Raw genomic sequence first — 10,932 nt, forward strand, 5'->3', positions numbered from 1 at the left:
GACGAGAGAAAATGTTAGAAGAAAGAGAGAGGAAAGGGAAAGATAGACGAGAGAAAGTGATAGGAGAAAGAGAGAGGAGAGGGAAAGAGAGAAGAGAGAAAGCGATAGAAGAAAGAGAGAGGAGAGAGAGAATAGAGAAAGTGATAGAAAGAGAGAGAGGAGAGAGGAGAGAGAAGAGAGAAGAGAGAAAGTGATAGAAGAAAGAGAGAGAGAGGAGAGAGAAGGGAGAAAGTGATAGAAGAGAGAGAGAGGAGACGAGAGAGAAAGAGAGGGAAGGTAGAGAGAAGAGAGAGAATAGAGAAAGTGATAGAAGAAAGAGAGAGGATAGAGAAAGAGAGAGAATATAGAGAGAGAGAGAGAGAAAGAGAGAATGTAGGAAGTAATAGAAGAGAGAGAGAGAAGATAGAGAGGAGAGAGAAAGAGAGAGAGAGAGAGAGAGAGAGAGAGAGAGAGAGAGTAGAGAGAAGAAAGAGAGAGATAGGAGAGAGAGTAGAGAGAAGAAAGAGAGAGATAGGAGAGAGAATAGAGAAAGTGAGAGAAGAAAGAGAGAGAGGAGAGAGAAAGAGAGAAGAGGGAGAGAGAGAAAAAGAAAAGTTAGAGACTAGGGAATGAGAAAAGAGAAAAGTTGGAGGGGGAGTGAGAGAAAGAGAAAAGTTAGAGACGAGGGAATGAGAGAAAGAGAAAAGTTAGAGACGAGGAGTGAGAGAAAGAGAAAAGTTAGAGAAGAGGGAGTGAGAAAAAGTGAAAGAAGAGAGAGATAAGAGAGAGAGAGAGAAGACAGAGAGAGTGAACTTTGTCGGTTGGCTCTCTCTGTCTCCCTCTGGGACTCTTCTTCGAGAATGGGCCAGGATCGACATCAACCAACAGGTATAGCACAGGGACGCGGACATCGTCCCGTCCAAAGATAGGAACGAATTTCGGGACGAAAAAACGGTCTGTCCGGAGGTCTCTGATGTTGCCACTTGTATCACAGTCCCTGTATTTTTACGTGAGTGCAATTGGATGCCACTCATAAATACTTGTACATATGTCCCTTTGCATTCTATCTCCTCAGTAATTCCCTAAAAAACTTGAAAAAAATCCATATTAATATATTAAAAATATAAATAGGGTTTTTCCGTCCAGGATGAAAATTCGTCCCGGGAGGACTGGACGGGACGAAAAACTGTCCGGTATGCCTAGACGGGACGGTTTTTTATCGTTGGACGGAAAATCGTCCGGTCCTTCATCCCTGAACTTACTCTGGACGATGGACGGGATGAAAATTCGTTCCGGAAGGGCTGGACGGTTCTTTATCGTTGGACGGAAAACCGTCCCGCCCTTCGTCCCTGAACTTACTCTGGACGATGGACGGGATGAAAATTCGTTCCGGAAGGACTGGATGGTTCTTTATCGTTGGACGGAAAACCGTCCCGCCCTTCGTCCCTGAACTTACTCTGGATGGGGGACGGGACGTTTTTTATCGTTGGACGAAAAACCGTCCAGTCCTTCTTTACTGAACTTACTCTGGACGTCGGACGGAACGAAATCCGTCCCGTCCCGTCCGTCGTCCACGTCCGGGACGATCCGGAACTATACCCCCAACCCGCGTTAAGGCCCGTCCAAAAGGGTATTACTCCGGATGGCCGTCCGAGTGCGGTTGAACCAGCTCCACTTGGGCCTCGCCCTCTCCACGCTGCATGGATTCCTCCTCTTCTCCTCCTCCTCCCAATCCATCCACAGTTGACAGCGCCAGATCGCTTCTTCAAGATTTGCGCCTCAGAAGCGATAATCGCATCCGCAAGGTTCGATTCTCTCCGCTTCCCCAGGTTTCCTAGGGTTTTTTCTGTTCCTCATACCCCTCCTTTGTTGAAATTTTAATGTTAATCTTGTAATCTGTGCTTATTTCTTTATCCTGAATTTCGTCCGCGAGCGGATATGTTTCTTGGATGTTCGTGTATTTCTTGAGGCGAGCTCATCTCGTCGATTGTTTTTTGAAGCATGAATTTTGTAAATGTTTTTCTTCGATTTGAATACCATTTTAAGCTGAAATTCAAGTTTTTGTATATTCTCTCCCCGAAACATTTACTAGGATTTTTGTTTCCTTCGATTCAAGGACGTTTTATGGCTGAACATTCAAAATTTTCTGGAATCGAATCCAAGTCAGCCGAAATAATATTATCCTGGGCCAGTATCAAATTTGTCAACTTATTGTTTTTCTTCGATTTGTTTTTGAAATTCAGGCTTTTCTCTTCTTCCCTCGAAAAGTTTCCTAGAAATCTTTTTTCTTCTATTCAAGGACGTTTTATGATTGAAAACTCAAAACTTTTATGGAATCAAATCCGAGTTAGCCGAAGGAATATTACTTGAGCTAGTATCAAACTCGTCCCGGTATTGTTTTTCTTCAATTTGAATACCAATTTTAGCTGGAATTCGGGCTTTTTCTCTTCTTTCCTCTAAAATAACACTATTTTTTTTTTTCTTCGATTCAAGGACCTTTTATGGCTGAACATTTAAACTTATATGGAATCAAATCCGATTTAGCCGAAAGAATATTAGCCTGAACTAGTATCAAAATCTACACGTTATTGTTTTTCTTCGATTTTAATACCAGTTTTGGCTGAAATGCCTAACCTTTTCTCTGTCTTCCTTTCAAATTGTTTTTTCTCCGATTCTAGAACGTTTTATGGATGAAAATTCAAACTTGTATGGAATAAAATCGATGTTAACCGAAGAAATATTATCCTGAGCTAGTCTCAAATTCTTGGCGCATGACATTCTTCTGATTTTCATTCATTTTTTGTGTAAATACGACTTTACTTCTTGAGGCACGTTAGATAACTCTCTTATTTATTTTTTCTTCTGATTAAGTTCTTCTCCTGATATTTGTTTAGCATATGGAATCCATGGACATGGACCTCGCATTGGAGGTCCCAGACACTCCAGAAAGATTCATAACAGCACAACCAAATGAAGATTCCAGAGGAAATCCTAGAAGAGGACTTTCCTTTTATAATCGCCGAAGTCTCAGCTCGTCGAACAGAGTCGACGAAGAACGCCCATTTAGGAAAGGAAGACTAGCCTCTTCAATCTCCATGCCTTATGATACCAAGATTTCACATCCCACCAAGTGTAGAAGCTCTAGAAGAAGAATGCCCGACGATATTCGAAGCGGAGAAGGGGAAAACAGTCATCTCAGCTGCTCGATTGGTTATCTGTCATCGCCGCCGGATACCGACTCCGTGGATGTCTCTCCCGGAGATCTTGGAAAAGGAACTTCCTCGATCAATTCGAAGGAAATTTCTGAAACTTGCTTTCTTGGTAATAACAGAAGAAAGGGAGTTTCTTCTCTGAACGAGGAGTCGAGCTCGTCGATCAGAAGTAACCCAGATAAGGGCAAAGGAGTTTTTCTCAACCATGACCCTTCTAATCAAGGTAAAATAGTTCCAGAGGTGGATGTTCATCGAAAGAATTTCGGTCAGCGAAGGCTTGTTCGCAATGGGCTCATATCTCCTGTCAACATTGCAAAGATTTCAAATATTCCAGGCGAAAGGAGCGAAGAAGCTCCCGGCTTTGCTTCCAGCAGGTGAGAGTTTCTTCCCTAATTTAGCAATAAAAATGCTAGTAAATTTCAAGGTAATTATAAAATGGGCATATAGAGCATATAAAAAGTAGGTTTTTTACTTACCTTTTGTCATTGATTTGAAGGGAATTGCTTCTCCCCTGCAAGAACAACGGCGAAAACGCGCAAATAAACGCAGAAACTGGCTGGCGAAGCACACGGAGCCATTCTGGGCCGGGGAACCGCTCTTTACAGCCGTCGGATCGGCGGCCCGGCCACGTGTCGGATGATGGAAGGGATCTCTTCCATGGCGTTGACTCTCTGACATTGACCGCGCCTTCGTTGTCTGCTCGCGACGAAGATGTCGTTGACCTCGGTCATCGTCTTCCTCGAAGGTCTCATGGCGGGAAGCGGAAACCGGGCGGCTCCAGTTACTCTCGAATGGGCGAATGCTCAAGTTCTAGAACGTTCTCCAATCAACCAGGCAGCAGCTCTATAATTCCTCAAGATCTGGGAAGAACAGTCATAGATGTGGACCAATTGCCGTCTCCGGCGCCGAGAACCGACTCTGATGCTCGATCACAGCAGCTAATCTCCGATGAAATCCTCGCTCGCCAGCTCCAGGAACAGTTTTTCAACGAATCGTCGTTGTTTGATGCGGCCGACGAGGTTTGAATCCTTTTGATCTCTTGTGAACAGCTAAAATCCGATCTAATCCTCGTTCGTCGTCGTTTCAGGTCAATGCCAGTGTTGCTTGGTCGCTGCAGCAGGAAGAAAGCGGTCGCCGTTCTTCCGTTCGAGATCTGTCGCGTTCTGTAAGTGATCTGATCGAGAACAGCAATTTTTTTTTCCATTTTTTGTTTCAGGAATCGTCGTTGATGCCGACATCTTGGATTGTATGAATATCAGAGGGATTCGTCTTCTATTGCGCATTTGAATCGACAGTTCCCGCGGCGGTCTTCTCAGACTTCTAGGTCGAACTCTTTGAATCATCACCGAGCCACGCCGTCAGCGAGAATGGCTCAGATGCGGAGAAACTTGAGGCGCGCGATGGATTTGGAAACGGTGCGAGATCGCGCGATTGATTCTCACCGTCTATATCTGTTTTTTTCATGGAATTCGCAATCGATTGATTTGCAGAGGCTCGATTTCTTGGAGGCGCTGGAAGTGGCGTTCACCATTGGCGATGATTCCGGAAGCGGTTTTCTGCATCTTCATCGGGATTTCGACGCGTAAGTCTTTCACTGGATTATGATTCCAGCATCATCGCAAACTTGTTCTTGGATTGTTCAACCTCGTTCTTTGATCTGATTGTAGGAATGACTACGAAATGTTGTTGGCGCTGGACGATCGGAATAATCGTCCTTCCGGCGCGACTCAACAGCAGATCAACAGCTTGCCGGAATCGGTGATCCAGGTCGAGAGATTTGTCTTCTGCTCGAAAGATTCGTCGACTTTGATTGATTCTTTGTTCTTCCGTCGCTGTTCTTCAGGCCGATAATGCGGAGGAGGCTTGCGCGATCTGCCTGGATGCGCCGTCCGTCGGGGATGTCGTCCGTCATCTTCCCTGCCTGCACAAATTCCACAAAGACGTAGATGTTCTAGAAAGTTCTATTGCTTCTTATTTATATTCGATTCGGCGTCTAACTGAAATTTGAATCTTTTTGGCATTGGCTCAGTGCATCGACGAGTGGCTCCGGCGGAAGACGTCGTGTCCGATCTGCAAGTCGGGAATCTCGTAGGCGAGTTCATTGATCCGAACTTTTAAGATTTGATCTGATCTGATCTATAATTTGATCTGATCGGATTTCATCATTCTCTCTCGTTCGCGCGCGTTCGCGACGGTTGAATTATTGGCGACGCTGCTGATTTCGAGCTGTGATTCCTTCGATTCCGTTTCGGATTGTTTGATCTATTGATCGATCGAGATGTAATCTCTTGTCATTCCGCTAGTTTACGAAGGATCTTGCTGGATCGATTGCTCCATGTCGAAGAAGCTGATTGATCATGAATCTGACTCGTATTATTTTGCTAGCTTGCGATAGATAAATTTCATTAGATCGAATCCCAGTCGCTCGAATATGATCGATCAAGATTCTACAGCCATTCGTCAGATCAAATAGAAGTTACCGATCGATGATTGAAGATCGGGACGCGTTTTCTCCAAGATTATAAATCAGCTCGCTAGACTCTTCCACGGATCCAGAGTTCTTGACGCGAAATTAGGTTTTCTCCGATCATCGTCTTCCACCGGATCGTCGGAGAGCTCAGGTTCGTACCAAACAAACCCTAGCGAACTCGAATCTGCGCTGAAAATCCTCGAGCGATGATGATCTCTTCCTGGCAGAAACTCGTGGCGGATCGTCGGAGGAGATCAGGCGGGGAAATCAATCTATGAAGCGGAGGAGGAGATGGAGGAAGGAGCGTGGAGATGGTCGCTGGGGCTGTTCTTCATCGCGGCGGTCGCGGCGATCTGGATCGCGGCCAGCTACATCGTTCAGTCGGTCGTCAGCGGCGGAGTGTCGCCCTTCCTCATCACCTACATCTGCAATTCGCTGTTCATCGTATATATACCGCTGGCGGAAATTTCTGGATTCTTGCGGAAGAAGAAGATCAAGAACAAGGATTGCGGTCCGCGGCCGGGAGATGTGGAGTGCTCGAATCTCCTGCCGGAAGAATCGGAGGCGATCTCGGCTGTCGGAGGAGAGGGCGAGGAGCGAGGGAGGTGGGATCGCCGTCGGATCATGGGGATCAGCCTCTTGATCTCCCCCTTCTGGTTCCTCGCGCAGCTCGCCTTCAACCTGTCCTTGAAGTACACCACCGTCACGGTAAGCGCTTCTTCTTCTTCTTCTTCTTCTATGCTCTTCTTCTTCTTCTTCTTCTTCCTCTATAGTCTTCTTCGTCCTCTAAGCTCTTCTTCTTCTTCGTCTTCTTCTAAGCTCTTCTTCGTCTTCTTCTAAGCTCTTATTCTTCTTCTTCTAAGATCTTCTTCTTCTAAGATCTTCTTCTTCTAAGATCTTCTTCTTGTAAGATCTTCATCTTCTTCTTCTTCGAAGCTCTTCTTCTTCTTCTTCTAAGCTCTTCTTCTTCTTCTTCTTCTTCTTCTTCTTCTTCTTCTTCTTCTTCTTCTTCTTCTTTTAAGATCTTCTTCTTCTTCGTCTTCTTCTTCTTCTATGCTCTGCTTCTTCGAAGCTCTTCTTCTTATTCCAAGCTCTTCTTCTTCTTCAGTCGAACACGATCTTGAGCTGTTCGTCGAGCCTATTCACGTTCCTGATCTCGCTGGCCTTGCTGGGGGAGATCTTCTCGTGGGTCAAGCTGGCAGGGGTTCTGATGTGCATGGCGGGGACGGTGATAGTAAGCTTGGGAGATAAGCGAGCTGAAGGTACGTCCATGGCAGCGAGAAATCCTCTTCTGGGAGACGCCATGGCCGTCGTCTCCGCCATGTTCTACTCCGTTTACGTCACTCTGATCAGGAAGAAGCTCCCCGAACATGGGGTGGACTTCAGCATGGCGCTCTTCCTCGGCTACCTCGGCCTGTTCAACCTCCTCCTCTTCTTCCCCTTCGCTCTGCTTCTGAGCTTGATGAAGCTGGAGCGAGTTCAGAGTCTCAGCTTGAACCAGCTCGGCCTTGTCATCGGCAAAGGTCCTCCCTCACTGAAAAATCTCAACTTTGCTGTCTTAATTATAGTGCACTATCATCTAGGATTAGACATGGTCGTTATGTTCTGTTCATCTTCAACGAACAAAAAATTCGCACAAAAGATCCGCGCAGGGCCTTGTTCTTTGTTCTGTTCTTTTTTTTAAAAAAAACGAACAAAATTCACACATTCGCACAAAAGTAGAACAAAATCGCACAAAGCAAACAAAAGAATCGCACACAAGTATGTGTGATGTTCTGTTCGAATTTGTTTTTGTTCTTTTCGGATAACCGAACAGACCGAACAATTCACACAAAAAGAACAGAACGACAATGTCTATCCAGGATGGGGACGATGGATGGGACGGGACAAAGATCGTCCTCTCCTACGTCCCAATTTTTAGAAGTTCGTCTGAATCGTCCCGTCCCAAATATTTTCATCCACGTCCTATCCCGTACAAAAACCGTCCCTTCCAAGCCATTCTCGTCTCGTCCCGTGTCCAGGACGAAGCAGTGCATTAGACCAATCAGAATGTGACACATGGCAGCACGTGTCGAATTTCAGCTGGAGCTCTCAGGCGGATAGTTGACTCCCACAGGATTCAGAATCCCTTCCGTCCACTATTCAGGGTCACGGACGGGATGGTTGTTTCGTCGATGGATGAAACAATCGTCTCGTCAGGAGACCAGCGGATTATTCTTTGTCTTATCAATCGTTTGAACTCCCAGACAAGGCCGATTTTTTCGTCCACCTACGATATTACCGTCCCGTCCACATCCGTGCACTTAAATCTTAATTGAGAAATTTGGAATTTAAGTGTTTTTTTTCCCTTTTGCAGGGCTTTTGGATAATGTGTTGAGTGATTACTTGTGGGCTAAGGCGGTATTGTTGACGTCGACGACGGTGGCGACGGCGGGGCTGACCGTGCAGGTGCCGATGGCGGCAGTGGTGGACACTCTGAGAGGTCATCCTCCGAGTTTGATGGGTTTTCTTGGGGCTGCAGCTGCCATTGTTGGTTTTGCTGGGATCAATGTTCCATCAGATGGCTGCTGTGCCGCCGGTGGCGCAGAAATTAGATCCATTGATGATGATGATGATGATGATGTTGACAACAACGATGACGATGACAACAATGATCCTCATCATGGTGCCCAGCAATGAAGAATGGAGCTTGCATTCTTTGGAGGTAAAATTTAATTATAAATGCTTCAATTTATGATTGTTAATTTTATGTGTTGTATAATTTTATATAAATTTATGTGAAATTTAGTTGGAATAATTGGGGATTGCCTGACTTTTATTTTTGCAATCTCAACCCGGGGCCTTGAAAATTGTTCATTCTTTGTGGAAGAAGTTGAGTTATTGGGCTGATGGAACTGAAAATAATTTGGGGAAAGAAAAATCAAATTATGTAGTCCTGATAAAAGTGGTGAATCCATATGGGGGAAGCTGAGAACTAAAAATCTTCTTCCTTGAAATATATGTGACTTACAAGCCAATCCCCCATTCAACATCTCATTCAATATCTCACAAACACATATACCACTCGAACTTTGATAGCAATTTCACTTATTCAATCTATTTATTGTCATTGAAATTACCCTAAATACATATTATTTCATTTTGTAATGCAGTTCAGACTTTCACAACTTTATGATATTTAACATAAATTTATGAAATTAATTTCATAAAATAAAATACTTTTATAGTTGGGAAAATAGATTTAGAATCATCAAAATATACAAAATGGAATTATTATATTCTTGGAATGAAATTCTAATTTCATGGTTTGATGGTGTTTTATGGAATTCTTTACATTAAAATCATTAATGACATATAATTTTGAACTTATTGTAATGTTTTGAAGGAGTTTCTTTATGTCATGCTGGCAATCCACCACACGGATCAAGGAGAGAGAAATTCGGAGGAGAGAGAAGGAGAGAAAATCAGGTTGGTCATATTGTTCCAACTTCAAATCAATATCTCACGATAAAATTAAGGTAATTTATGAGGTTAGTTCCATATTTAGCTCCTCTCTCCATCCTCCATCTTGAATCCATAAATAGACCAGCTTATCCTTATAAAATTAAGGTAATTAATAAAATTAGTTTCTCATCATTTTTAAATTATTTGAATTGATTATTATTGTTTCATTTCATTAAAGTATATTTAATTATTTAAATATATCCATAAAATTATATAAATAAATACCTAGTAATTTTATTTCAATACTTACTCCCTATGGATTTGAACCTTACTTTTGTTGCACTTGTAAGGAAAGTAGAAATATTTTGTATAAATCAAAAGCCTTAAATGAAAAAATTAAACCTGATTTATGCTTAATCAATATTCATAGATATAATATATTAATTAATTTCATGTGATGTTTATAATTGAAGTTCATGAGTATATACAATGAGTATGTGACTTATGATGAGATCATACCATGGTGATCACTTGTATTTCAACATGTATTATAAATATTCATATCTGAAAGATACCGGAGAATGACATCAATATATTAAAAAAGAATAGAACTGTACAGTCCCCTCATATGATATATATGGTCGATCAGTAGCTATTAATGTGGGGACATTAAGAAAAAATGGTGGGTGCTCTTTGAATTAATCCATATAAATATTGGATTACGCCTAACATCAATCAGGTTGATTCATGTCATGGTAATATAATAGTCCTTATGCCTATGATAACGAAGACATGTTGTGAATGTACAGTTGTAATCATGAGATTCCAAATCGTCCTAGCTCGTATGCTTCAAAAAGTCCAAGAGGGTGACTGTGTGGTCAAGATGTTATTTTCTGCCCTTGGTATAAGTGAAGATTGGCTTAATTAAGAAGATGCAGTAGATATACTGGAGAAAGTGTTCTCCAATTATTATTATTTCATTTACTAACTCATTTAAGAGTATGGTGAGGATGAAGGATTATATGAACACACTAACCAATGATAGTATAGGTTCCGCGAGAGAGTTGACATAGGCATTTGTATCTTTTGGGACACAAGATGTAGCTTGGCATTGTATAGGTGAAATTGATTGGATGAAATAAATCCTGATTAATTAATCTCTGTTTTTATATATATAATTAATAAGATCATCCAATAAAGGTTATTTATATCATTGAAGAATGATACATGGACCTAAAAATAGTCATAGGCATAAAATTTATTGACATTGGTGTAAATACTCTAAATTTGAAGACCTTTATTTAATTTTCTTGGGGACATTTAATTGTATAAAATTTTCCAAATGACTTTTATTAAACATTTTTGGAGAGTATTAATTGAGGCAGGCACGCTCATTTGATATTAAAAATCATTATTAAGTGACCCAACTTGTCTTATCTTCCTCTTCATAGGAGTTGCTTCAAGAGAGATTGGATGGAGAGTGAATTGAATTTCTGACAGCACACTTTGAGCAAAAGAAGAGGAAATACAGTGCTCTCAAGATTATGAGGATTTGTTTAGAGGCCAAACATTTAATAGTTTGAAGATACTTGTATGAAAACCAAGACATCCCTTATTTGAATCGTGCAAAGGTTATGTTTTTGGGTTCTATAAATATTTTTGGTTTTCAGTTCTTTTTTCTACTTGATATTCTTGTGCACAATCACATTCAAACCAAGCATATAGAAGCCATCATTCCCAACACGTGTATCATTGGTCAGACATGTAGGTCCATCGTATAACATTTGGACAATGACATGTGATAGTCAATCCACATTAATCAAATTT

At 42.1% G+C, this 10,932-nt stretch overlaps 2 protein-coding genes across 5 annotated transcripts; both read left to right on the plus strand.

Annotated features, from left to right (window-relative positions):
- The first annotated feature begins 1,600 nt into the window (after window positions 1-1,600).
- Window positions 1,601-5,549, plus strand: LOC144709995 (RING/U-box superfamily protein). Its single transcript, XM_078583633.1, has 9 exons — window positions 1,601-1,784; window positions 2,874-3,565; window positions 3,688-4,210; window positions 4,279-4,356; window positions 4,451-4,606; window positions 4,682-4,773; window positions 4,859-4,958; window positions 5,035-5,133; window positions 5,221-5,549. The coding sequence occupies exons 1-9, from the start codon at window positions 1,680-1,682 to the stop codon at window positions 5,281-5,283; spliced, it is 1,908 nt and encodes a 635-aa protein (XP_078439759.1). The 5' UTR covers window positions 1,601-1,679; the 3' UTR covers window positions 5,284-5,549.
- A 104-nt stretch (window positions 5,550-5,653) lies between these two features.
- LOC144709996 (thiamine-repressible mitochondrial transport protein THI74-like) lies at window positions 5,654-10,785 on the plus strand. 4 transcript variants are annotated; one of them, XM_078583636.1, is made up of 5 exons: window positions 5,654-5,812; window positions 5,889-6,369; window positions 6,770-7,184; window positions 8,018-8,365; window positions 9,047-9,207. In XM_078583636.1, exons 2-4 carry the CDS (start codon window positions 5,953-5,955, stop codon window positions 8,338-8,340), a joined length of 1,155 nt encoding a protein of 384 aa, XP_078439762.1. In that variant the 5' UTR covers window positions 5,654-5,812; window positions 5,889-5,952; the 3' UTR covers window positions 8,341-8,365; window positions 9,047-9,207. The 4 variants fall into 4 exon arrangements, 2 of the variants coding, with proteins under 2 accessions (XP_078439762.1, XP_078439760.1); XR_013583182.1 differs by adding an exon at window positions 10,557-10,785 and having other exon boundaries at window positions 5,700-6,369; window positions 9,047-9,179; XR_013583183.1 differs by adding an exon at window positions 10,557-10,785 and having other exon boundaries at window positions 5,700-6,369; window positions 9,047-9,129.
- Window positions 10,786-10,932: the final 147 nt, after the last annotated feature.

This window comes from Wolffia australiana, chromosome 12 (assembly GCF_029677425.1).
Source record: "Wolffia australiana isolate 7733 chromosome 12, ASM2967742v1".
Classification (NCBI taxonomy): Eukaryota; Viridiplantae; Streptophyta; class Magnoliopsida; order Alismatales; family Araceae; genus Wolffia; species Wolffia australiana.

What these genes read in the sequence shown, in the direction of transcription:
- LOC144709996 (XM_078583636.1), top strand. Translation starts at nt 5,953, where the DNA reads ATGGAGGAAGGAGCGTGGAGATGGTCGCTGGGGCTGTTCTTCATCGCG. An exon ending in TGAAGTACACCACCGTCACG is followed by an intron (nt 6,370 to 6,769) that starts GTAAGCGCTTCT and finishes CTTCTTCTTCAG; the next exon opens with TCGAACACGATCTTGAGCTG. An exon ending in CGGCCTTGTCATCGGCAAAG is followed by an intron (nt 7,185 to 8,017) that starts GTCCTCCCTCAC and finishes TCCCTTTTGCAG; the next exon opens with GGCTTTTGGATAATGTGTTG.
- LOC144709995 (XM_078583633.1), top strand. Translation starts at nt 1,680, where the DNA reads ATGGATTCCTCCTCTTCTCCTCCTCCTCCCAATCCATCCACAGTTGAC. An exon ending in TTCGAGATCTGTCGCGTTCT is followed by an intron (nt 4,357 to 4,450) that starts GTAAGTGATCTG and finishes TATGAATATCAG; the next exon opens with AGGGATTCGTCTTCTATTGC. An exon ending in TGCACAAATTCCACAAAGAC is followed by an intron (nt 5,134 to 5,220) that starts GTAGATGTTCTA and finishes GCATTGGCTCAG; the next exon opens with TGCATCGACGAGTGGCTCCG.